The sequence below is a fragment of the Symsagittifera roscoffensis genome, chromosome 5 (genome assembly GCF_963678635.1).
Source record: "Symsagittifera roscoffensis chromosome 5, txSymRosc1.1, whole genome shotgun sequence".
Taxonomy (NCBI): Eukaryota; Metazoa; Xenacoelomorpha; order Acoela; family Convolutidae; genus Symsagittifera; species Symsagittifera roscoffensis.
The window spans coordinates 51,094,833-51,122,001 of record NC_087066.1 but is presented as its reverse complement, the minus strand read 5'-3'; the positions used below and the strand labels follow the sequence as shown (position 1 = coordinate 51,122,001).

The window sequence follows — 27,169 nt, the reverse complement described above, 5'->3', positions numbered from 1 at the left end:
GTGCTAAAAAAATAATCAATGTTAACACGCATGCTCATTTCATTGTGTTTTTCTTTCATTTTATCTTGAACAGGGGGGGGGGGGGGGGTGGCTGATTTGAAGCGGGGTTTGACGTACAGGTTCCCCCCTTTTGGTCTATTTTGAGATATACATATTTGGTGACAGAACCTAAAAATTTTTCTGAAGGCGGCTTTGGCGCCAATATATAATAATTTTAAGGGGGAGCGTGCACCAAAAAAACGCAATTTTTTGGTCAAAATTTTTATAAAAAGTGCCTAAAAACGCCTTTTTTGCCCTGTTTTTTCAAAAGTTTGCCTGCGGCGCGCAATTTTTGGCCAAAACAGAGTCTTTGTAGGGCTTTGGGAGAGCTCGGAAATTTAATTTGAGACGTCGAATCATTGGATCTTTTTGAAACCCATCCTCTACCCCTCTCGAGAAAATGCTTGGTCGTGTTGAATCTTATCTTATGGTTTCAAAAATGGTCTCAACTAGAAAGATTAGCATTAATCTGGATGATTGATGAAGAAATTAAGGTTAAAATGATTAGCTTGAACTTTCCATATACGTCAAAAGTTTAACTCGACCGCTTCTTTCTGCTACAATTAGCACCTCTTGATTGTCGCTGAATTTGACAGCCCTTGGTAAATAGAAACCCTTCACTTCTTTCAATCTCTCGCCTAGGGGGGAAATGACAAGAATTCGATGGTTGCATGAGTCGCAAATCACAGCATTTCCGTGCATGTCAAACGCGACCCCTAGCGGCCAATTCAAGCCCTGCCCTGATTGGTCAATTTCGCAAACAAACTTTCCTTCGTCGGTTATTAGTCTGACTCCATGTCCATTACCATGTGAAACCAAAAAGTGATCACTGGTTGTTGTGACGTAATCTAAGCAAGAAAATCCGGACGCAATTTGTCTCAAAACTGAGAAACTTTGGGTACTGTTTGGGCTCAGAGGCTGATTAATCGCAGTTAGCTCGTAAATTTGACCATCTTGACGATCGCCGATGATGAAGTTGCCGCTTTTTTCCAGGAAATCCATCCCGTATGGTTTTCTGATATGATGTGGAATATCAATTATGCCTTTAAAATTCAAATCTAGGTCATAATTGTAGAGACAATATTTATCGTCGCAAACTATTATTTGCTCCAAATCGCGGTTGCAACACACACGACACAAGCCGTTGTCGTGGAAAACTTGTTTAATAACAACTGCATCATCAAGGCTTAAAAGTTTCAGACTTTTATTTCGGTTATCTACCACCGCTATTTTCGAGTTGGAAACCCAACAAAAATCATATATCACATTTTCTTCTGGATCTTGGGTAGTTCTAACATGCATTTGGTTGATTATAACAGAGTTTTCGACTAATTTCAACTTTCCGCTTTTGCTCGCTCGGATTACGTGCTTTTCGACGTCCGACAAAAAATTGTCGTTGTTCAAAATCGGCTCGACTAGGCTCGGCTCTGAAACTTCAAGCGGTTTGTTGCTTTCGTTTACTTCTAAATTCATTACCAACGCGTCAGTCATCGGTAGGGTATTTATCAGCCCGATTCTGTTTCGTTTCAGACACTGTTTTATAGAATCGTCGCATTTCGAAATGCCCTCTTTTTCAAGCTTTACTTTCTCCCTGTTGTCTATAAATTCTGCGTGAGTATCGGAAGCCAAGCTATCCAGCTCCAGTAGCACGTTTTCCTCCATAGAGTCCAAAAGTAACCGCAACTCAGCGAAGCGAGCTTCAATTTTAAGTTTGGCGCGCTCCTCGAACTCTCTGAACGTCGAAACGCGTTCGGAAATTTCGGTCAGTTTTGATTGGTTCAAGTCGGAGAGCGACTTGATTCTGGCAGCGAATGCTTCCAAAGTGTCACGTGATTCGCGCTCTTTTTCGTCGATACTGATCAAATCGTGTTTTCCAACCGTGCACTTCTGAGTAATGCACTGACTACACACCAAAGATTCGCACTGTTTGCAGAAGAGTGAGAAGTTCTCACCGTGAACAGTGCACTCCATAGCACACACACTTGGAGGAGTGTACACTTCGTGCGCACGGGTGGCTTTGGACTTTACATGGTGGTTTTTGCAATCATTGCATAGCCATTTAGGACAGTCGAGACAAATATGCAGCTCGTCTATTGTCAGTTGGTCTTCGCAATCAGAACAGAAAAGTTGCTCGCCTGAAAACAAAAGATTTTAAAGTGGTCGAGTGCTACAGGTGTTAAGAAATAAATGATTACAAATAAAGGCTAGTAATCTTAGATTTCTTTCGAACTAAGATTAAATGAAATAGATTTTTAAGCTTAACCTTCATTCAAGTTTAAAAGGGATTTATGAAGTAATTTAAATTCAAGTTAACCAACAAGTTACTAATCGTTCATGGTCAACATAATAGGTCGCGTAGACAGTTACTCGGGTCAAAGTACTCACTTTATGTTTTGACTTTCAAAGTCGACCACGAAGTCAGAAATCGACCGAAAAAAAGCCGAGCTCAAACTCGAAACATACCTTGAGCACGGTCGAAACATATCGAAAAACGGTCTAGCACGGTCAAAACATCAAGAAGCCTAGCTATCCGAAACTAACGGAAACCAAGTTTAAATTACCGGAAAAAAAGTCGTACTCCGAGTTGACTAATCAAATCTTACTAAAATTTCCTAAAAAAATTTCGACGATCAGCGATTTCGAGAAACGCGTCAAAAAGAAATTGAAGCTCACTTCGCTGAGTTGCGGATAATTTTAGAATCTTTATAGGATAATATGCTGCAAGAGCTGGAAGTTTGGCTTCCGTTACTCACGCTGACTTTATGGACAACCAGATGTTGTCTTACCGACAACGACAACCCGAACGAAGCAATTTTGTGAAAATTTCACACTACTAGGATTTTTTACTTGTCTTAATCAAAAACATTTCGCAAATCAAAAAACAGAATGTTCATTATATGTAATCAGCGGCGCGGATCTAGGATTTTCGCGAGGGAGGTGTATTTTCAAAAAAAATTGAAAGTTTTGTTGACTTTTTTTAGGTCGACCAAATTGATTTTCCGAGCTCTCCCAAAGCACTAAAAAGGGCTGCTATGGCCATAATTTCTGCGCCGCAAAATTTTTGAAAAAAAAAACAAGAAAGGGAACGTACCCCCCCCCCCCCCCCCCCGCCCCTAAATCGGCCCCTGCATGTATTAACTGAGTTCAAAATGTAGTCATTTGTAGTTTTAAATTACAAATGACTATAAAAATTTCATTCTTTGAGGAAAGGGAACGTACCCCCCCACCCCTAAATCGGCCCCTGCATGTATTAACTGAGTTCAAAATGTAGTCATTTGTAGTTTTAAATTACAAATGACTATAAAAATTTCATTCTGGAGAAAACACCCAGATATTTTACCTGAGAACATCAACTATAAAACTTAACTTTGGATAATTTAATAACTCAATTTCGAATTATACCCGCATTCGGTTGACACAATCAAAACGTATATTTTTTAAGTAAAAAAGCACCAATTTTTGGTCAAGACAACCAAAACATATTCGGGTTGAATTGATCAAAGTTGAGCAACTTTTTTTGGGCCTTAATAATCGAATATACTATGATTTTAGAAACAGTCTTAGAAAAATTGAGAAAAAACTATTGGAATCAAACGTTAATTGATTAAATTCTCTTTTTTGAATACATTTTTTGATCAGTTATAGCATGTTTTTTTAAATTAATTTTGATTATTAATCCAATTATGTTTCGAACTAAGTATAACTGATTATAATTGTTTGAAACAGATTATTTTAATCCCGATTTCTAATTTATTTAATATGCACAAAAAATTCAATTTAATCGACATTCAAGCTTGCATCTAAATTGTTTTTTTTTGATGCTCTTCTTGAAAGTGAGAAGATTTTTTAAAACAGTTTTCAAATCCCTTCAAATTATAGCATTTTTATTTTTGTAAAATTGATTTAAAGAGATTTTTCTTTTAGAGATTATATTTACTTGGAATTTTGGAAAAAATTACAAGTATAATAGATTAGAAATATAATTATTAGAATTACTCATAATTGTCAGAAATCCAAAAAAATAATTCGTTATAATCAATTACTTTAGCCTAAACTTGGATGCGGGTCGAGACGGTGGAAATATAGAATGAGCACTTCGACGCGGGGACTAGTGTGATCAAATTCAAGTCATAGTTTAAAATTATAATGCGACAAGTTTTTGGTGCATATACAAAACAGTCCCATACCAAAAAGTCCAATGCAAAACAGTCTGATACAAAACAGTCTGCTTCGCGGCGATAACCAACTTTAAATATCGCATAGAGTGCTACCCTCTGTTGGCAAGTTCGCAACTTGTTGGCAAGTTCGCAACTTGTTGGCGCGACTGCGGCGGTCACTATTTGTTGAACAAAGGACAATTCTCGGCCTACCGGCTTCTGAAAACAATTACTTCGGAATGTTTTTCGGACCGTTTTTTCGTTCATTTTCAATTTTTCCGGACTGTTTTGTGTTGGACTGTTTTGCATTGAACTGTTTTGTACAGACATGAAAATTTTGATGAGATAAAGTCGAGGCTAGGCCAAAATCTGACGAGACATGATTTAACCACTTTTCAACGAGACTTCTAGCTTGCTTTATGAGTTATGACCGAAGGGTATAACTCATAGAGTAATTTCGGATAGGGTACACCGTCTGCTCGTCACGCTATCTTATTTTCGGCCGGATAGATTCGTGCAACTTCTTAGTCTAATACCGATCCTAATCTTACTCTTATACTATCTAGTCTCAGGTTGTTTAACTAGTCTCTGCTAGGCTCAATAGATCTAGGGTATACTGGTTTATTGCGGCTGCTGAAGTACTCGGGAGAGTTCAACAAACTTCTAAGTTAAATTCAAATCTCTCTGGTGCTGAAATTACAAGTAATTCCAGCACTTACAAATAAGTGGGTTGTTAGTTTGATGGATCATGATTGGTTAATATTAAATACTTTACATTGGTAAAATATCTAATTTATCCAATCATAAAATGTAGTTTAGATCAGGTTCCACCCATCCGGGTTTTACAGAGTTTTTTAGAATAGTCTTTCTGTGATTTAAAGGATGGATGATGGACGTTGGTATTTGGCGAACATCATATTTCTTCTGGGTTCTCTGGTTAGAGAAGTTCCAGGTTCAATCGTTGTGTCTTCTCATGACAACGACTGGGTTTTCGCAACAAACTCAAATCTGATTTCAGAATGGTTGGCTATGTCAGGTTTTTCTGTTTCATTGATGAGAACTTCTTTGTGTTTGATCTTGTCTGGGAATGGCGTGGAGATTGTGCGTGGAGGGGATGCCTGGTTACTCGGATCTGTACGTATACTTGAACATCGAGGTGGTCATTGGTCTAGTTCAATGAAGTCCTTTTCTGCGAAGTCAAGTCGTACTCTAAATCCTTTGAGTTGTGATTGTGGGCGGCATATTGATTGTAGTTGGCCATTCTTTCTCGAGTGTAGTGGGGTCGTTTTGTCTTTGGATGTTCGTCCTTGGTGTTGTATTCTGATCTATGTATTGCATAATGTAATTTACATTTTATAAAACTTTTATTAGTTTAATATTTTTTAATTATGATTTTAGTTAGTTGTTTTCACAAAAGCTTTTTGTTTTAGTTCAGTTATTTTGAAGAGTTACTCACCCTTGAGTAGCTCTTATTAAAAATAGGAGTGTGGTCACAAAGCGTGGATGTAGCGCGGTGGGTTAGGCCGGCTATAGAGCATGCTCAGGACGTCCTTCCTGGTGGGTTAGGCCAGGAGTGGGAGTATGATTGCATGCGGTTTTTGTGAGAGGTCCTGTTATGTGACAACGTTTTATGTTGGGTTTGTTGTGGTTTTTCTTATGTTTTGTTGGTTGTGTCCTTTTCCCAAAAATCAAATTGTTTGTGGTATGGGTTTGTCTTTCGACTTTTTTGTGTTTTATTATTTCTTTCTTAGACTTTATAATAGTCTTCAAAAGAATAAATTATCCAGTTTTAAACTGGGTTAATCCGGTTTGGGTACCGTTGGTTTCCTTTTCTTAGTCATGCTGTTATGCTATGTGTTGTGGTGTTTAGTAAGCTGCATTGGTTAGTTTTGTTTAGTATATAATTCCTTTCCAACCGGGTTAAAGGAAAGTTTGAAACTTGTTATCGTGTGTTAGAGTTGTTGAGTTGTGAAAGCTTGAAACTGAAATTCATTATTTAAACAATTCTTCGTGGGCGAGCTGTGCGAGTTTGGATAGAATTCTTGTGCGAGTGAATGAAAATATATCAAAAGGTTAGTACTGCATTTTCGTTTTATCAATTTATTACATAGAAATGCAAATTTACTGCTAGTTGTTGGGGAAAATTAAGTTACAAATTTTCATCATTATTAGATTTACTGCATTTGGGAAAAAATTTATAAATTAAATTACTGCATTGGTATTATTTTTAGTGATTTGTTTGGTGCAAAAAATTAATAGAGTTTTAAACAGTTTGAAGAAGTTTTCAATTTTTATTTTCTTTTGTGAATTTTTCAGATGATCGTTGGATGAAGGCTAAAATTCTAAAGAAGACATGAATTAGGAATGGTTAGTTTCTAGTTTAAATTTAATTAGTTAATAATATGTATAATTCATATTTACCTGTTAGTCGTCGGGGAAGAAACCGTGGGGGAAGATGTCATGGATGAGATCTGAAGTTGTTAGTAATTTAGCTAAGATGCGGATGATATTTTTAGTTTGAAGCAGTGGCCAAAGCAATTGAAGTGCTTTAATGGTGGTTAGTTCTTCAGTGCCAACTGCAAATTCATAAGGTGTGTTTTGGATTAGATTATATAATTTGTGATTGAATTTAGTGTTATGGATGAATTCTAAAATGGGGATTTCTATAGGTTGTACAAATTCGTGTGGGAGAAGGAAGGGTCGGGATTCCTCTGCGTTGAAGGTCTTGGTGATGGGACAAAAAATATACATTTGGGTTATGGGATCATAATTTCGAAGAATACCATGAAGGTTAGTATCTTTAATGCAATATGTGAAGTTAAGAAAGAATGGTGAGGTGTATTTGGAATTGATGAATTGAAAACGGTGGTGTGGTTGTCTGGAGGGAGTGTGTAGGTCGAAGTGATTTTGGATAAAACGATAATATGTATATGTGTGAGTTTGTTTAGTGCGCAACATAATATCGTGTGAGCAGTGCAGATCTCTTTCATGTGGTGCAAGGAAATGAAAGGTTAGTGAAAATATTTGGAAGCGTTCTTTAAAATTTTCGTAGGCTTGCGTGTCTGTTAGTGCTTCTGAGATGATGTGGTCAAATTTGCGATCAAATATATTGAGTGTAAATACATATGGTGTTTTAATGAAAAATTTTTCTGTGATTTGTGGGCTAGCGAAGCGGTCATCGTCTAAGAACTGATCTTGGTTAGTTCTGATGATGTTATGATCGTAATATTCTAGCGTATATTCGTTAGCTCGGGGTGCAGTGTATGTTTTTAGTGATTTTTTATATCCTATGTAAGTAAATTGTCTAGGTGTTAGTGGTGTAGTGAGTCGATATAGCATGTCCTTATTTCGTTCTATATCGATGTGAGTGCTAGATAAAGGTAAGCAAAGGTGATTAGTAAAATGATAATATGAGGTCCAAGGAAGGGTAGGCATTAAAACGTGTTCGTCTACAAAGTTACGTGTCTCGTTAGTGTCGTGAGGGGTGTTTAAGGTGTATTGTGGAAATGAGGGTAAGGTGATAGCTAAAAATTCTTTTGTGATAGTGTGTTTTGGATGGTTGATATTTTCACGGGCTGTTCCTGGTTTCGCTGGGAAAGGATGGTTGGGGAACTTTCTTTTAAAAGTGCGGTAAGCTCTATTAGTGCTGAGTGAAGTTTCAGTAGATGTGGATGATGGTGCTAATGATTCAGTATAAATTGAAGAGGCTGTAGGGGTAGGAGGGTTGGATGAATCTATTGTGGATGAGATTTGGTTTATGGTTGGGATGTCAAGGTGATAGGGTTGTTGTTGTAGGGTAATGAAATTATCTAGTTCTAGGGAGATTCGGGGGGTATCTGGAGAATGAGATGATTGGTCTGAGTGAAGTGAGGAGTAGGTTGGAGTGACTTGGGAAGCATAAGAGGGTGTAGAATTGGTTGGGTCAGGGTTATTTGGTAATATGGGTTGAAAAGGGGGTTGGGAAAAAATTGAGGGGTTGGTGGGAAAATTATTGGATGGAGATGGTTCAGAGTCGGCAAATTCATCGGGGGTTTCAATATTCGGGTTATTGAGTTGTGATGTGGAGTATAAAACTGAGATGTGTGAATTAGTATCGGAATTCATGCCTGATGTTACATTACTGGTTGGGAAATCTGGTGGCGGGAAAGCAAAAAGTGGTATTATTGTAATGGGAGTAGTGAGGTTGGTTGGGTGGGAATTTGAACGGTGTAGGGATCCAAGTTGTCGGCTCATCGTGGGCTAAAAAAAATATTATTTTGAGACTGAAAAGCGGTGGTATGGGGTTGTTCTATAATTTGTTCATAAGTATTTTCATCTTGTGAGTGGTGTGGCATTATATGTTGGATGGGACTTTGTGATATGGTTGGTCTAAAATTTTGATTATGTGTTATGGCTAAATTTCGAAAATTACGTGGGACTAGGGATAATGGATGGTTATGTGGTAGGGGTGGTAACTGTGGTGCTGTTGGTGTTGTGTCTACATTTTTATGTTCTTCGTCGTATGTGTTCTGTCTTGTTGCTATTTTTGTGTTATGTTCTTTTATTTGTGCGTCTAAAAGAATTTTGTTTATAGATGTAGAAAAGATTCCAAAAAATCCTGCAAATAGTATGCGTGCTACACTTGCTTGTCTATTGACTTGTGTGTGTATAGCACATGTGTTATAGAGTCCTTTTAAGAGTGAAAAAAGAAATCCAATAAAGTTAAACATTGCGTATAAAATAGTCAGTTTTTCTAAGATGTAGTAGGGCCATCCTAGAAAATCAAGAATTTCATTCTTGAGTGTAACAAAGCTAAAAATATTGATAGGTGATATATCTTGGGGACGGTATTTTTCACCGTTTAGATATATATAATCTTTAATGTCTTTAAAATATCCGCTATAGTCTTGCGTATAGATGTCAGCAAATCCTGCGGTTTCGGCAAGTTTGCGTAAGTTTTGGTCAATTGATTGTCTTTGTATTGTGTCCATTTGTGTTAATAATTCTTGGAATTGTTGTGTTCTAATGTGATGTTGAATATCTGATTTTGAGTATATTCCTATTGATTGTAAGTCTATATTTGGGTTTCGAGCGATAGCGCGAATGCTTTCTGGTGAAAATTTTTTGAGTGATTGCATTAATGTGGGATATGGGGTGAGAAGGTAATATTTATCTTCATCAGGGTTTAGTTGTACTACGTTGTGGCTATTTTCTGATCCACATGGGACTGCGGTATCCCAGAAATAGGTTCTTCGTGAAAGTGTGTCAACGAAATGTACTTTATTCTTATAAAAGATAGGGATTCTTTTATAGCATCGTTTATCTTCAAAAACGTATAGTGGTGATACTTTTTTAGTACAAGTATAAAACCATAAGATGTTTCCTTCATAGTCTAAAAAATTTGATCTATTTCCTGATAGTAAATATCCTGCGTAGGGTATTTTTAATACTGCTAGTGCAAGTGATTGTAATATTTGTGTTCTTTCTAATTCGCATAGTTGGTGTAGTGTTTCTAATTCGGAGAGTGACATTTCTTGAAAAATTCGGCTAATCATGTAGTCTAGTTTCATATCTAAGTGAATATCATAGTGGATATTACCAAAATATGTACTATTCATTAGTGATAGTTCTTGTAAACGTGTGCTTTGATCGTCTTGGGGCTTTAAATGTCCACCAGGTTGACCTGTATTCTTTTGAAAATGAACTGGTATGTATGATGTTCCTTCATTTGGAGGATGACTTGTGGCGTATGGGTCAACTTTTAATTTTCCAGTGGTCATGTCGAATCCATTTTCGTATTCAACTAATATTTCAGAGTATTGTGTTTTAAATATTTTTCGTGAAATTTTATCATACGAGCGTGTATTTTTGCTACTTGAAATGTTGTACATGTGTCTTCGGGGAACCAAACAATTGTTGCTTGTGTTCTTGTTGTAGGGTCGCAATAACCTTGGTCGTTTTTACAAGGTAATCTAATTCCTTGATAGATCATTGTGTTGTCAGATAAATCTCGTGTGAGTTGTATTTTTTCGAGTTGTATTTTCCAATCGAAAAACATGATCTCTTGGTATCCTTTGTTTTTTGTGTCTGCTTTGCAGTTTGATGGGTCATTTATACCAATATGTGGTATCCAGTGTTTATCGTGCATGTCATAGGTTAATCGTCCGTGTGCGCCGTTATATGGGTACTTTTCATCTAGTTTTATATGTCCTTGATATCTTTCAAGTTCTGCTTGATGTACAGAATCCGAAAAAACTTGGAATTATACTAACTTTCTATCTGTGTTTTTATTTTTTGTGATGTTTAGTCGGAGTAACTCGTTTTTACAATCTTCGGGATTGAGATGTAAAAGTCGTTCTATATTACTCTGGTAGAATGATTCATGGTCAAGTCGGTTTTTATTTCCGTTTGAGACTTGTGAACAATGTACTTTCTTTTCAGAAAATGTTGCTGTGAATTTATATCCTATAACTGTAGTTGCTCGGGCTTTTGAATAAAGTGTTGCTATTACATTTGTAGTTTCTATGGCTTGGGGTTCTGTTTCGCATTGTGATACTTGATTTATTGCATACTTGTGTAGTGTTTTTTGTTCGTTTTCTTCACAATCGTAATGTGTTACTAATAAATCTTGGGGTCCTGTGCGGGGAGAAGGGTTTATGTTTTGATCTGAGATTACTAGAAAAAGGAGTTGGAGAAAAATTAATAATTTTAGAATATACATGTGTATGATAATCCTGAGTATGGGTTATAAAATGTGATGTAACCAATTGTCTTTTTGGTATATCTGTCGTATTTATATATTACTTCAGTGGTTATAAATGGTGGTGGTAGTGATTGAGCTGTGATGTTTGGTGGGTTTAATGGGTAGGGATGTTGAGTAATGTTGTTTAATTTAACTGTGATTTCAAACTTTAATTGTAAACTGTTTTGTTGGAGTATTTGGATATTGTGATCACGGATATCGTCGTGAATGTCTTGCCGGTATTGTAATCTATTAAGTGCCCAGTTGTGAAGGCGATTACTTTCTAGATGTTGTCCAAATAATGGTGGAGGGGCTGTAAATGTATTCCAATCTAGTCTTAAAGGGATATTTATTGATGATTGTTCTCGATATCTGGCGTCGAGATTATTTGGAAAATTTAAGTTAAAAGGTGGTGGTGAAATCTGGCTTATTGATGGTGTTGATGGTAGTGATAATGTTTCTGGTAGTGATGAGGATGTTGTTGTATCCGTAGAAATATCTATTGGATCATTGACTAAATTTAGTTCACCTTGTGTAAATGAATGTGTTGTCCAATATGGTAGTCGTGATGCCTGGTTTGGGGGGTTAAAGGGATTTTCACGTATTTGTTCAGATGTTGGTGTTGAACCTAAGTAATCTGATGGTAGGCTTGAGGTGCTACGTTGTGAAAGAAGCGTAGGGGTTTCTGGTAATATAACAATGGGGTTTTCTGGAGTGTTTTGTGATGGGGATTGAGGTATATCAAAATGAACTCGGGGAGTTTGAAAATTTCTGTTTCTTCGAGGATGTATAATTTGTCTATTTATTTCGACTGTATTTTGGTTTTGACTAGGATTTCTTATTCTACTTAATTCTTGTGGTAGTGTTGGGTATAAGTTATATGTTGGTTCGCTTAGAGGTGCTTGTCGTTGAACTGGTTCTAGTGGTTCTGATAAGCGAGCGTGTCGTTTTTCAAAGGTATATGGGTTATCTTGAAAAGAAATTCGTGTAGATGTTTGGGGGTTTTGGGTAGTTGAAAGTGGTGTCGGGTTTTCTTGGGATGATGTCGGTGAAGACTGACTTTGTGACTGTTGGGTAGCAATTTTTAATAGCTTTTTGGTCTATTCTTTTAGTGAAAAAGTTTATGTTTATTATAGTATTCTTCTAAAAAAAGAATTAGGAGGATTGTTGCTAGAGCGAATGTGATGATTGCTTTCTTTATACATTTGCATATGGTCAAAATGAGGGATGATAGAAATGTTATGAAAATTACAAATAGTAGAAAAATATCAGTTCTACTGAAAATAGTTCGTATCATTTAGACAAGTTGTATAAATCGTACCTGTGGATATAAACAAGGGTTTTTGAAAGTTGGAGAAATAGTTCGAATATAGTGTAGAAAATTAAAAAAAAATTACAAAAAATGATTAAGATTATTAGAAAAGATTCAAGGATATCAAAAAGAAATATTATGAAAGTTTCAAGTATCGTAAAAAATTGTTTGAGGTTTGTGATAATTTTAGTGACTGTTTGATAGAAGAGCATTTAAGAAATGACTTCGTGATCGAATATTTTTTGTTGTTTGGGGCAATTTTCAAGTGTGGTCGGATTATTTATTAGTTTTTTGACAAGTGGGTTGAGTTTTGTAAAAAATTGTTGGGGGCAATTTTTATGGTGATCGGGAGGTCTTCTTTGTCTTTATTTTCATTTGTCAAATGATGTGGGGTATTTTTGAGATTTTTATACTTTGGGCTAAATAAAATGGTCGTTCTTTTACTTTAGGCTAATTTAACATATTTGTTTGGGGGATATTTGAGGTCTGGGTTGGGGAAATATTGTTGATCTTTGGTTTATTAGATAAGGGAGGGTTATGATATTATGGTGATATTTATTTTAGTTGTCAAGTTGGAGTGGTTTGCTTATTTTTGACCTGGAGGTCGTAGAGTTATAGTTATAGATATGCCTGGAGTTTAATATTTTTCGTCTAGTTGGTTTGTGTTAAAGTTATAGAAGGTGACGGATTGGATGAATCCTATTGGCTAATTATGAACTAGAATCGCTGCGTGTTTGTCAGCATGTTATTTTGAAAAATGAAAGTGTAAAATGTTTCAGAGGTGCAAAGATTATTAAATGTAGAATTAAAGTTGTTTTTGAAATTCAACTTTCTTTAATATTTTAGATTGTGGGATGAATAATTTATAATTTTTACGTGGTTGATTTCTAAGTCGTGAAGACTCTCTATGTTCTGATTTGTCGATTTGTTCTTGGGGTATTATTTGTTCTGTCATTTTTCTATTTTTTCTTTCTTTTTGAGATGTATTTTGATCTAGATTTTTTGTATTGTTTTTTGTGGTGGTTGATTTTGTTATTTGGTTTTTGAGGTGAAAATCTTTTTGTTCCTTCGTTGTATTTTCCGTGTGTGGGTCATTTTGAATAACTTGTAAACCTGTAAAAGAATATAATTGAGTTAGTTCGCGGAGTGCGTATTCTTTTGGATAATAAGGTAATAGGTTATTTCGGTGTTGCACGATTTCTTTTTTGTCTGAGTCGGTAATTTTATATGTGACATCAGTGGGTTTTGCAATTATTTGGTATGGTCCTTTACGAAGGGGTTGTAATTTTTTTGAAATTCCTTTTTGAGTATTAAAATTGGGTATTAAAACAAATGTTCCAATTTTTAAATCGGAGGCTGGTGTAAAGCATGAATTTATTTGTTCATTAATATTTTGCCTTTGTAACAACTTTTTTGTTACTTTTTGGTAAATTTCATTGTGTTTTTTATCTCTGTTTAAAATCCATTCGGTGTGTGTACCGGAGGCTAGTTTAAGAATTTGTGGGTGATGAAAATGATCTTCATCATGTGTATGTAATGGTAGGTTATAACAAATTGAGTCTTTATTTGGTTGACAATAACCTTGTGCGTTTTTATGAGAGTTTGCTGTAAACATTATTGGTTTGCGTGGCTTTTGGTTAAAAACCATTTCATATGGTGACATTCCTAAAGTTGTCGTGATTTGTGAATTATATGCTCAGGGAAATAGTTTTACATCTGCTGACCATTCGGTATATCTTGTATCATTGCCATTGATGATACATCTGAGATATTCTTGTAATGAACGGTTCATACCTTCGACTAAGCCGTTTGTCCAAGGTGCGTGAGATGTACGTGGTTTGTGTTTAATGTTATATAAATGACATAATGTGATGATTTCATTATTTATGAATTCTGTACCGTTGTCTGTAACTAAAATTTCTGGTAGTCCGAATTTTGCTATCCAGTGTTCATAAAGCGTTGTGTAAGCATAATAAGCGTTACAATGTGGTACTGGGTTAAGTGCTACATAATGTGTAAATGCGTCAACAATTACCATAATGTAGGAGTTTCCTTCGGATGAGGGTGAAATTGGTCCTTTAGTATCAAATGAGATACGATGATTAAAGTACAAACTTTGTCCTTTAAAATCTTGTTTTTGTGCTATTTATTTTTGATTTGGGTAAGGTATATTCAGTTGACATACTATACAGTCATTGCATAGTACTTTTATCCAAATTGGTGCATTTGGGAAATAAAAGTTTTGTATAAAATTTGAATATGTTTCCTCTGATCCAGAGTGTCCTTTAATATTTTGTGTATGTGAAATATTAAAAGCAATGAGAATCATACTTAAAGGGAGACAGGGAACTGTAGATTCATTTAGTTTGTATTCTAGAAGGTCTGTGTTTTCGTTAATTGTTGTATTATTGAATTTTCGAAAATATCGGAGGAGTGTTTTGTTTCCTAGATTAGTTGAATCTGCTTTGATAGGTTTAGTTTTATATTTGTGCCATGATTTCAGTTGTCGAATTACTGGATCAAGGTTTTGATATTGTTTCAGTGTTGAAATTGTAATTGTTTCTGTTGGGGGGAGAAAAATGTTTTCAATTTCTAATTTAGATAAGGGTATTGTATCAAGTGGGTCATGGAGGTCAAAAACTTGATTTATTGTGTATTTTGAATCGTTTGTTTGTGGTCCTGATAAGTTTATTTTATCAGTTAAATTTTCTTTTTCAATTAGTGGAAAATGGTCTTTTTTAGGCGGGTGTTGTTTTATTCTTTTTTGTTGGGTGTTATTTTTTATCCATTGTGAATATGGGATTGGTTTGAAAGTTGATGTTCCAAGTAGATCAACTTCATAGTGATTATTTTGACAATCTAAATAAAGTGGGAAGTGTTGTAGATTGTTTATCTGTGATTGTTCAACGTCAGTTTTTACTGCATATTTGCATTCTAGTCGGGGTGATGTTTCGTTTTTTGCAAGGTAGAATTTTATATTTTTGGGTATTTCAACTGTGGTTTTACGTGTAAGTAATTCAGGTGGTGTATTTCGACTTAATGTGTCTGGTAATGCAAGATTTTTTCCTGCGGTCCAAACTATATGTAAGTTTGGGAATTTCATTAAAATTAATTGAAATCTATAAACTCGGTGGTTTGGATTAGACTTTTGTGTAAAAAGAAAGATGATTGGTTTATGGTCTGTGAATAGAACTGTGGGATGTTTTGATCCAAGTATCAGAAATTCATATTCTGTTAGTGTATATATTATGGCTGTACATTCTCTCATTAGAGTTGAGAGTCGTAGCTCTGCTTGAGTGAATAATCGAGAATTTGCTGATATGAGGTTCATTTTATTTGTACCATTATGTGATTGTAATAATGCTGCGCCGATGCCAAAGTTCGAAGCATCGCACATTGCATAAAATGGTTGATTTGAGTCTGGAATTGTGTTTGAAATTTGTTCAGTTAGAAGTTTTTTAATTTCTTCAAATCGTGCTTGATGTTCTGTATTCCATTCAAAATTATTTTGTTGTCTAAGTATATTATAGAATGGTCGTAGATATAATTGCATTTTATAAACATATTTGCTTAAAAAGTTTAACATTCCAAGGAATTCTTGGATTTTCTTTTTATTTGTTGGTGGTTGGAGTTTTTGAATAGCGTCTTTACGTGATTTCAATGGAGTGATTGTTTTTCTTTCTATATTATGTCCTAAGAATTTAACTCTTGTCAAAAAGAAGTGTGATTTATCGGGGGCGGCCTTCAGATTTTCGTTCTGAAGTATTTGGTGATATTGTTCTAAAACATTGAACATTTCCTCTTTTGTCTGTGATTGCATAAAAACATCGTCTAAATAGGTGATTGCGTTTTTCTTGAGTATCAGTGGTCGAAAAATTTTGCTCATAAAAGCTGAAAATGCTGCTGGTCCTATGGATATTCCATAGAATAAGCGGTTGAATTCGTATTGTTGGTTTCCAATAACAAATTGTGTTAAACGTCGTGATTGTTCATCTAATGGCATTTGATTGTATGCACTATTCATATCTGCGGTTGTAAAATTTTTTCCGTTTATTTTTGTTAAAGAACTTGTATTGGTTCAATAGGCCAATTACACTTTGATTCATCTATGAGTGAGTTGAGGTATCTAGCGTCGAGAACGATTTTTAATGATTCTCCTTTGGCTAGAATGATAACAGGGTTGATAAATGTGTTACCTTTTGGTTGTTCTTCTTTATTTACTGTTGAGATTATATTGTATTGTTCTAAAATATCAAGTAATCTGTTCACTTTATCGTGTAAATGAATTGGTACTTTACTTGCTCTTTGTTTTTTGAAAACTGCGTCTGGTTTTAATGGGAGATGTAGTGATGAGCTGATTTTGCCAACATCAAATTTGGATGTTGCATAGACTGATGAATATTTAATTAACTGTTTGGCTAATTTTTCAAATTCGTCTTGTGTTATTTGTGAATGTTGGAAATTAAACATTGTTAAAAATTTCTGTTGATTCTCTGTGTAGTTATTTATGTTGAATGTCGGTTTGAAATATGGGGTTTTTGTGAAATAATCCGTATTTCCTTTTTCGTTACTTATTATATTATTTATAGATAATTCTTCATTAAGGATGGTGGATTGGCAAATATCTAGTAATTGGAGTATATTATTTACACGATATGCTTTTTCGTGTATTGGTGATATTGTAGCGTTGGTTTCGCAATAGCCTAAAAGTCCTAAAGGTAATGTTACTTGGTAAGGTGTATTGTTGTATACATGTAAGGAAATAATATCTGAATTCGAGTTTTTCAAATATTTTATTGATGAGATAGTGATTTTGAAAAATTTATGAATAGGTTTGAATTCAAAATCTGACATATAAAATTTTTGATTGTTTTGTTTTTTATCATATTGGTGAACTTGTTTGATTGAAAAATTATAGATTTTTCCTGATAGTGGTTTCAGGTGTTTCCTTTGTTGGTTATATATTGGATAAAATTTTGAAAAGAATTGTGGTTGTTTATTTAATCTTTGAAAAAATGTTAGGGATGTATCTTTTGTTTTTGTATATTTATCTTTGATTAATATTTTACTATTCAAGATGTTGATTGTTGGTATATATTTAGAGATAAATGGTATTCCAATGATATTGTGTTTAATATCAGTGATATGGAATATTTGTTTAAATGGTTTGGTTAAAATTTTGTTTTGCTCCATTGTTCTTGTGGGGAGAAGAAATAATTGAATTTTTCCGTAGTTTATTAATGTTGATCCTTGTGCTGTTGCTAGTTTGCTGGAGGTTTCAAGAGGTGTTAGCTTTGGGTGTAAGGTTTTTATTTCATTCCATGTGGGAATGTTTATTATATTTGATTCTGCTCCTGAATCAATTAAAAAATCAATTTCAAGATCTGGTGGTTGAAATTCTTTGCTTCTTGGACTTTCTAAAAGAAATGGTATTGTCCAAATTTTTTCTTTGGGTTGTTCTTTTTGTATGTTTTGATAGATGTGATTTGTATTCAAGCATTTTGTTTTTTCGTTCTCATTGGGTTGATTTGTAGTGTTAATTTCATTAGTTTTTTGTGTCGTCGGTGTGGAATGGATGGGTTCAATATAATAATTGTGAAGGAGTTCTGATTGATTCTCATATATGTGTGATGAAAAAAGTTGTTCATATATAACAGGTTCATAGTCATTTTCGACTTTTATCATATTGATGGAGAGAGTGTTTTCTGCATCGCTTTCTGAATCTGATGATCCACAGTTTATTTGATTGAGTTGTAACGTATCAGTTACTGTGTCATCAATACCTGGAGGGTACGATGTTGTTTCTGGATTAGATTGTACTTGATTAATATGTCTTTGATGTTTAGGTGTACTGCTTCTGTGGCGATTATTAGAATTATTATAGTTATTATTATTCCGGTGTGGTGATTGGGAATAATTTCTATAACGATTATTATAACTTGAGTGTCGATTTTGTGAATTATTTCGCGATCTATTTTGGTAATTATTATTTGGTCTGTTATAGTTTGATCTATTATATGAATTATTCCTTGATTGATTGTTCGGGTAATTCTGGTTTCGGTTGTTTGAATAACTTCTATTCCGATTATTGGAGTAGTTTCTATTCCTATTGTATGATGAATTTCGTGATTGATTGTTTGGATAGTAATTATTTCTTGATTGGGAATTAGATCTAGAAACAAATCGTTGTGTTTTTGAATTTGATCTGGAATAGTTATTTCGACTATTTGGTCTATTGTAGTGATTTTGTGATGAATTTTGCGTGTTTCTTCGTTCTGGTGATCTTCCTCTATAACTTGAGTTATATGGTGATTGATTTCTTGTATAATTTGTATTGTTCGGGAGTGGTTTTCCTGAACTGTTGTTGCTGTAGACAGTTTTGTTCGGTAGATTTTGATCTTTTTTCATGTATTGATAGAATGATTTATTTGGTTCTTTATATTTTTGAGGTTTATTTTGATTGTCTTGCTGTTTTTGTCTACATTCAGAAATATTATGTCCGTATCGTCGGCAATAATTACACCATTTTTTGAAAAATGGTTTGCCTTTAAAGTTTGGGTGTTTTTCGTAAATATTGAGTATTTCAGTGATTTTTTCAACGAGGTCTGTATCTGATTCCTGTATATTGTTTATATTTGTGGAAGCTGTTTCAATTCTGTTAACGTATTGTATTTTCAGATTTTCCGTTTCTTCGAGTTTCATTGTGATTTCTGCTTGTTCTAGTTTGTCTACTAGTTTTCGAAAATCTAAATCGGGTTCTCGAATTGAAGAAGGATGGGATGCTCTCTTTTTTATTGCTATTTTTCTTAATTGCGGTGTTAAGGTCATCATTAAGATTTCTGTCATCTTTGTGTTTTTATAGTCGTGTGTATTTAATGAATATGCTTTTCGAACTAGTGTTTCGATGCGTACTGCTAATTGCTTGATGGTTTCGTTTGGTAATCTGCGAATTTCATTACATAAAACTCTTTGTTGTTGTTTGTTTCTTTCGGAGTCAAACATTTTTTTTGAAAATTCTTGTGTAAACCTTTTCCAATTTGATTTTATTTCTATAGGCAATACTGAAAACCATTTTTGGGCTGCGCCATCTAAAGTTGTTTGTATCAACGCTGTGCGTCGATGTATCCAGTTTTGATGTAGTGGCGTATTAATTGGTTCGGGTCCTATATTTAAAATTAAATTTGCTGTTACTGCATTTAAATAGTCTTCTACAGAATATTCAGGGTCTGTTCCTGTGAATACCATAAAAGGTTTATTTGATGTTATTGATGATCCACCCATAAGGTATGGATTCATTGTCATTTGTAATGATTCTGCTGCATTTGGCATTTGAGAAAAATTTGAAAGTTGATTTCTTGTTATTTCGTGTTGTTGAAGATAATATGGGAGTGGTATTTCATTTTGCATTTGTGTTGGTTGGTACGAGTTTGCAATCATTGGGTTTTGTTGCTGAATTGGTTGAAAAGATTGTGTATTAATTGGGTTTTGATGCTGAATTGGTTGTTGATTTTGTGTATCTATTGGTTGTGGAGAAAAAATTCTATGATATGTATGTGGTTTCTGTATTCCTTGTCCACGATATTCTTGATTATAGGGTGCAAATATATCTGGTTGTAAGAAATCATCATCTGAGGATAAGTAATCCATTTGATAAGATGTTTGTTTTTTATTTTTATTTTGTTGAAAAAATGGATAGTTTTCACTACGATCCTGTGGAGGATGTAAATTTGTTTGGAAATTTACTGAATTAGGTGGTGCCATTGAGTTATCCCAGTTTCGAGATCTTGTATAATTACTAAAATTTTTTCGTGGTTGATAATTTGTTTTTGATGGATGTGTGTAATTATAATTATGGTCTGCAAAATTGTTTCTAGTGAACGTTTTGCGTGTTTTTGGCGGTATTGTCATGGGTCTGTATGTTTGGTAATCCATGTGTGAATATTTTGGGGCAACCGAAGGTTTAACGGTTGATTGTAAGGTTACCTGTGTTTGTGAAGGGTTTGTATTTCTTGGTGTTGTTAAGTTGGGACGTATTGGTGAAATACTTTGTTGTGTAGTTGTTGTGCGTACGATTTCTTCATTTATGAAGTGTGATGGTGTCTGGATATCTTGTTGAGTAAGATTCCTAGTTCCATTGAGGTTTTCATTGTGTATGACTGTAGAGTTTAAACAATTATTTTGCATATCGGGTAAAAATGTATTATAGTTTAATGGTGTTGCATCAATGGTTAATGGTATTACTCTTACATAATCTCTTACATAAGATATCGTACTTATTGCTTGACTTGAGATTGATTGTGGGAAGTTTATGAATGCGGGATGAGACCATTCGGGGTCCCAAACATAGTCTGATTGTTCTGTGATGGCAGTATCATCGGTTGAGTTTTGGGGTGTAAAATTTTTTCTTGCTTGTGAAATTAAATCAATATTATGTGTGAAATAATCTATTATGAACCATGCCAAAATTTTTTGTAAGTCGTGTTTTGTATGTTGGGAAACTTCATCTTTCGTGAAATTTTCTTTAATTATATTTAGAAAACTAGAGAGTAGTGTGATTTCATGTCGTACTCTTATATGTTTAGATGTTTCTGTCGGTGAGACATTTGGTATCTGGATTTCGTTTTCTAATATCGATATATTACTATATATTATTGCAAAAACTTCATTGGTGAATATGGAGTTTGCTCTTTGTGAGTTATAATATTGTATGCTTTTTATATATTCTGAGAATACTTTTGAAAATTCTAAATCAAGGTCGTCTGTTTGAATTATATATTTATTGTGATTCTGATTTGGTGAGTTGAATTCTATGGAGTAGATTCCGTATTGTTGTGTTAAGTTACATATGTCTTTTAGATAGTGATCGATAATTTGTCTTTTGATTTTTACATCTGGGAACTCTGTTTTACATGGACTGATTCCGGGTTCAAACAAATTTAAGAGTAAATTTTTGCAAAATATATGCTGTCCTCTATCAGTGGTTGCATCTACGATAAAGGGGAAGATATCATTATCATCTAGACTTTCTTCACCTGGGGTGTGCGTTGAGCTCATTTTTCCGTGTGATGACTGTTAATATGTAATTATCGATGTGTCTAATTGGTTGATTCCAATTATATAAATGTACTGGTTTGTGTTTATACTGCTTTTTTATTCTTCTTTTTCCTCTTTTTGATGAATTTGAAGTTGTTTCTGAGTCAGAGAAATATAATTGATCGTGAATTGGGCAATTTTTATCTATTGATCCTTTTAGTTTATAAAGTTCGTCTAAACTGTTGGTTTCTGATTCTGAAAATGCGTTTCGATTTTTTGAAAATCTTTTTCGTGTTATTTGTCTTTGTTTAGTTATTATTTTTCTCTTTAATGTTTGTCGTTTTGTTCTAATGTATCCAACTGTTTGTGTATGAGGTGTGATTACAAGGTCGTATTTTTTGTTGTCTATTTCACAATTGTGTAAAACGATTGTTTGTTTATTTCCTAGGTTTTTAAATGACATAAGGTTTAGGATGACGGGTGCAAAAGGTTGTTAAATGATTTCTATTTGCTTAAACTGTTAGTCCTTACGATTTTTTTTTGTTAGCCTAACCTGGGTCTATTTGTTCAGGGTTGGGGAGAAAAGTATATCAATTCCGAAGAATGATTTTATACTTTCTCGTGGCTAGTATAAGCTAAGGTGTTAACTTACTTAATCTTACTTAAGGGTAGTGATTGTGTTCAGGGTTGGAGAATAGTAAATCGATCCACAAGGTTCAGGTATAATTAGAACGCGAGTAGTTCGTTAGATACTATTTTAAACTTACTAAGTCTAAGATTTATCCTGGGTCTGGTAAGAGGGGGGATCAAGTGAAGGATGAATAACCGAAGTTCTTCACTGTTTATCCTAATTTGAATGATTAGTTTTGTTCAAAAATTTCTATTAGTCCTGGGTTTTTAGAAAGGGTTGGATAGTGAATCGACGTTTGAGGTCGTTAGACACTAGTTAAGTGGGTGGGGGAGAACAAAGTTGTTCTTTTTGATCCAAGGATAGGCCTTGATGATCAAGTTTTAAATTTAATTAAATAGAAAATGATTTAAGATCCAAGGATAAGCCTTGATGATCTGATTTTAAAATTAAGTGAATTTAAGTTTAAAATGATTTAAATTTGTGTAAAGAAAAGATTTAGTGTTTTTATGATATTAGTGAGCTTATGAATGCTGTTATGTTTAGGTGATGAAGCTGGAACAACAGGATGATTTATAATTACTAACCATTTATTGTCATGCTACTAATTTTTATTTTGATTTTTCAATAAATATTTTTCAAACATGTTTTGTATATTACTGCAGAATTTAGGAAAACGATCTGAGATCTTTTTATCAATCGTTATTGTATATTAATAATTTTGTTTAGCGCCTGAAATGATTTTGAAGATTGACTTCAAAATTTTATGTTTGCAAATGAAAATCTAAATTCATTGCTAGTAGTATTCTAAATACATAAGTTTGTTCTGGCTTTTGCCGAACTATCATATAACTATATGGTAAGTTTCTGCTTTGTCGTATGTCGTCTCTGGTTCGAGGTCTTCTTCCAATTCCGGGTAGTTCTGTTATCGTTCGGAATATTGGCTCTGATCTATTGAGTCGTAGAGACATTTCGATTAAATTATTGTCGTATAACATTTTGTAAATGTTTTGTCTAAATTCTAATCTATTATTGGTTAATTCTAAGCTATTAAGGTCTTGTTCGAGACTTATGGTCGCACCAGATGAGTTATGACCGAAGGGTATAACTCATAGAGTAATTTCGGATAGGGTACACCGTCTGCTCGTCACGCTATCTTATTTTCGGCCGGATAGATTCGTGCAACTTCTTAGTCTAATACCGATCCTAATCTTACTCTTATACTATCTAGTCTCAGGTTGTTTAACTAGTCTCTGCTAGGCTCAATAGATCTAGGGTATACTGGTTTATTGCGGCTGCTGAAGTACTCGGGAGAGTTCAACTAACTTCTAAGTTAAATTCAAATCTCTCTGGTGCTGAAATTACAAGTAATTCCAGCACTTACAAATAAGTGGGTTGTTAGTTTGATGGATCATGATTGGTTAATATTAAATACTTTACATTGGTAAAATATCTAATTTATCCAATCATAAAATGTAGTTTAGATCAGGTTCCATTTAGGTCACACATATAGCGCAAAGGAATTGGAACTGCCTATCAACCATCAGACCGAAGGTTGAAATAAATTATTTTTAGTTTTCCGGATCCAACAAAACAATTTGAAGTTTTTGTCAAGAGGGCTGAAAAGTTACCATCTGTGTTAGGGGGGGGGGGGTGATGGGGCGGACGGCTTTTTCCATCTTCTCAGGGATTCGACCCACTGACTACCCAAAGGGTCCCCCTTTGGTACTATTTTAAGACCTCCTTTTGTGGCTGGTTGAACCGTTTAAGAATTGCTTCGAAACCTCTTCTAACATTTTCACCACTCAAAGCCCGCTTCCTCTACCCTCAATTGTTTTACAGTTTCAATTTACATTATTACAGCAATTTAATTACAGTTTTTTTGTACTTTTTTATAAATCCAATTTTCCATGAGAATTGGTATACGGTGTGATTAAAAATTTACAAATTTTTTTTGTCCAATTAAACAATTTCGCGAAATCAGTGTTGGTACCGCAAAATTGATATTTTTTATATCTTATAGGGGGGGGGGGTCATTTTTCTTCCCATAAATCCTCGTACCTGTCATTTCGTCGGTCAGTTTTCCCAGTGCCTCTTTGATCCGACTCTTTTTGGACTCTTCCTCGTTCGCAGGCAGCAGCCGAGAAATAGTATCCACGAGAGAAGTCTTCTGTCGCACGAACCCATTCGGAATTTCCCCCTCCGCTTGTTTAAGGTTGCCATTTTGGTCTTCGGATGAATCATCGAGTTTGTTGTCGTCTAGAACATCTGAAAGCAAAATATTTGTTTATATAAAATTTTTTCAGAAAAAATTGAGACATGTTCGGACTGAAAATCTGAGTTCTGCATCACTTTTATCCCAGCCACTGTAGTATTTTTTATAAAATAGTATGTACAGTTTTTTAGCTAATTTATCTTAGAATTTTTTTTTCCAAACTCAGAAGTAATATGGACATCTTTTTAAAGCTCAGTTAAATATATCGTAAGAATACTGCTTCTGAATGTCCGCTATGCCCTTCGATTTCATTTCGATCAGCTCTACTCAGTTCAAAATAATTTTGATCAGGATTAATTATGCCACAAAAAAACAGTAATTTTGGTAATTTTGTCAAATTGGTAATCATAATAAATGATGAATTGTAGTTTCTGCGATTCGCTGAGAATCTATGAAAAGCTATTCAGCCTTTCTAAAAATAGTCCGTTTCTCTCAATTCTCCTCATTCGAGACCAAATTTTTTTTTGTTGTTGTTCGAAGCTCATTTTTTTCGCGACTAGCACTTTCACGTGAAACTACTATTGCAGTCCAAATTGGTCAGGTTACGGTAGACCTGGAGCTAGAAGTCAAGTGAGGATTCATCCTAACGCAATACCATTGCCATGGCATGGGATCGAATATACGATATGAGTATCTCAAAAAGAAAGCCTTAATTCAAGAATATGTTTTGGCAACTTCACCTGGACACATTGGCAGTTTCTCAGGATTTCGAAAAAAGTTTTCAGATTTTTGAATGACTTTTTGTATTACAATGGAAAAACTCACCACCATTTCCGCCCTCCGTTTCGCCGGGAGGAGGTGTCTTCGGCACTGTCATCTCAGAAACTCCATCCGCCTCGACCTCTTTTTTAGTGCCACTCGCTATTCTGCTGTCTCTAGTAGACTGGCGACTAGCGGGATTCGAACCACCTCCATCTCTGTCTTTTTTTGTGCTCTTTGTTTCTGGTCTCTTGGAACCTCTAGATGCGTTGGAAACACGCGACTTGGCACCTGTGTTGGGTCGCGTAGAGTCTCGGCTTTTTGAATCTTTTGGAGTTTCTAAAAAATAAACTCGGTTATCAAACCTTTAACAATTAGTAAAAACAATAATATTCTTAACAAACAAAACTATTTTATTAGAAAACCATAATTTGATAACGTTTCATTTAGAAATCAGAAAGATCAGAAAGTCAAAGAGACGCCATGATTTGAGTTGCATATGTGAACAATTTTTTTCGTCTACACTTGAAAATTTTTACCTAGACGCAGGCTATCGCTAAATTTACAAAATTCTCAAAAAAGTTCAAAGTTTTTTTGAAGTAAGTTTCGACTAACCTCGTCCCTCGACCGTTTTTTCTCGTTCGTTTCCCTCCTCGATGTTCGCCGAAGTTGACTGCGCGTCTTCGGCTTTCGTCGATTCGTTGTCGTCGTCTTCTCTTCCGGTAACCGATCCCTTCTCCGCATCTTCGTTTTCGACCTCATCGTTTTCGGCACCGTTTTTGTCTGCAATTTCACCGTTTTCAGTTTCTGACATTTTTATGAACTACGAATTTTAAAAAAATCATTCAATTGCACGACGAAACAGCGTATAAAGTATTTGTGGTGTTTTTTACTTTTTTGATTTGATTTATGACTGAGTTGTGTTGTTTGTGGTTTTGCGTGAGAATTTGCTAGTATGGTAAGCTACGCACAGCTATTAAAATCATAAAAACATAATCAAATCTTTGTTTCAACCGGTATAAATTGTTCACGTGCATTTTTACCTCACACCAAAAGGTAATTCGCTTTTTGAGAGCCGCTTCGACAAAATAACCGCGTCATTATAATTTGATAAACATACTTGTGTAATATTAGGAGTTTAAGTGGTGTTTGAAACATAACTTTATCACATTGCTTAAGTTTTTTTTTATCTTTTCCTTCAAACATTCGTTCATTTTCAACACGAATAATGCGCGAAAAAACATAAAAATTTCAAAAAATTGTGGTTTTTATATTTTAAATATTTGAACAAACTTCCAACGGCGAGAGGTTGAAATTAGTCTTAAGAATTAGTAATGATTATTTGAAAAACTTGGTCAGAATTAGGCATTTTTGGGATATTTGCTACTGATGGCCGATTGTATAATCGCAGATAATTCAATTAACTTCATTCTACAAGAGTAGAAATTTTCATGTGGATTTGAGATCAGACCCTATACAACCATAAAGGCTTCAAAATGATGCATATTTCGGCACAAAATTATAAATTTTTGTGGTACTTGCTTCTTATGGAAAAAACACACTCAAAAACTAAGTTTCTTCTAAAAAATTACATGAATGTATATTCATTAAGCATAAATAAAAAACTCAGAAATTGAGACTTCAATAGTGTCAAAAATTAAAAGGGAAGAATTTCTCTTAAAAATTAAGCGTTGAATTGAATGAATTACCGTAAAAAGTCTTCATTTTTGTAGCATTTTTTAGTTTTAGTTTAACAGTTTGATAGGACGTTTTTACTAAACAAAAATAATTGTAATATTTGTTATTTCTTGTCTTACTATTATTAAAACCTTAAGTTAGAGCTATAAGTTTAACCTTAAATCATATATCTTTTTTATCTGTTTTTTATTCATAACTATGAAAACAATACTATATTGTTCAAAATGGAAGGCAATACATATATAATTTAGTTATATAAACAAGTTCAGCAATTTTTTGAATTTTAAAACTTAGCTACTTTTAGGGTGGGGAATGTTTGCTAAGTTGTATAAAATCAAAACAAACAAAAACAATTAAAAATAACCCGTCTAAAGTCTGAAAACGTTAATTTTATTAAAAAAAAATTGTTTCAAAATAGAGATGTAGCTACACTCTTATCCATTTTCAAGCGTTACCAATCGATTATAATATGATTTAAGTAGTAGTTATACTAATTAGTTTAATCAATTGCTAATCTATTATAATCTATCTTTTGAAATCAAATTATAAAAAATTTTAATCGAATAAAATAAATTTTTTAACCATCTGTTTTTTCATACAATGTTGA

General features: G+C 34.2%; 2 protein-coding genes across 2 annotated transcripts in view; one reads left to right on the top strand and one right to left on the bottom strand.

Annotated features, from left to right (window-relative positions):
• Window positions 1-27,169, top strand: part of LOC134846200 (angio-associated migratory cell protein-like) — a 553,983-nt gene that overhangs the window by 128,641 nt on the left and 398,173 nt on the right. The gene's annotated exons all lie outside the window — the stretch shown is intronic.
• On the bottom strand, window positions 485-25,823 carry LOC134846438 (uncharacterized). The gene is made up of 4 exons (XM_063863792.1): window positions 25,480-25,823; window positions 24,931-25,203; window positions 23,952-24,158; window positions 485-2,174 (listed from the first exon to the last, which is right to left on the bottom strand). Exons 1-4 carry the CDS (start codon window positions 25,676-25,678, stop codon window positions 544-546), a joined length of 2,310 nt encoding a protein of 769 aa, XP_063719862.1. The 5' UTR covers window positions 25,679-25,823; the 3' UTR covers window positions 485-543.

Excerpts from the sequence above, each read along its gene's own strand:
- LOC134846438 (XM_063863792.1), bottom strand. The coding sequence starts at position 25,678 with ATGTCAGAAACTGAAAACGGTGAAATTGCAGACAAAAACGGTGCCGAA. Across the intron at positions 24,159-24,930 it reads AACGGAGGGCGGAAATGGTG|ATGTTCTAGACGACAACAAA; the intron begins GTGAGTTTTTCC and ends TTTTGCTTTCAG. Across the intron at positions 2,175-23,951 it reads ACTGACCGACGAAATGACAG|GCGAGCAACTTTTCTGTTCT; the intron begins GTACGAGGATTT and ends TTTTGTTTTCAG.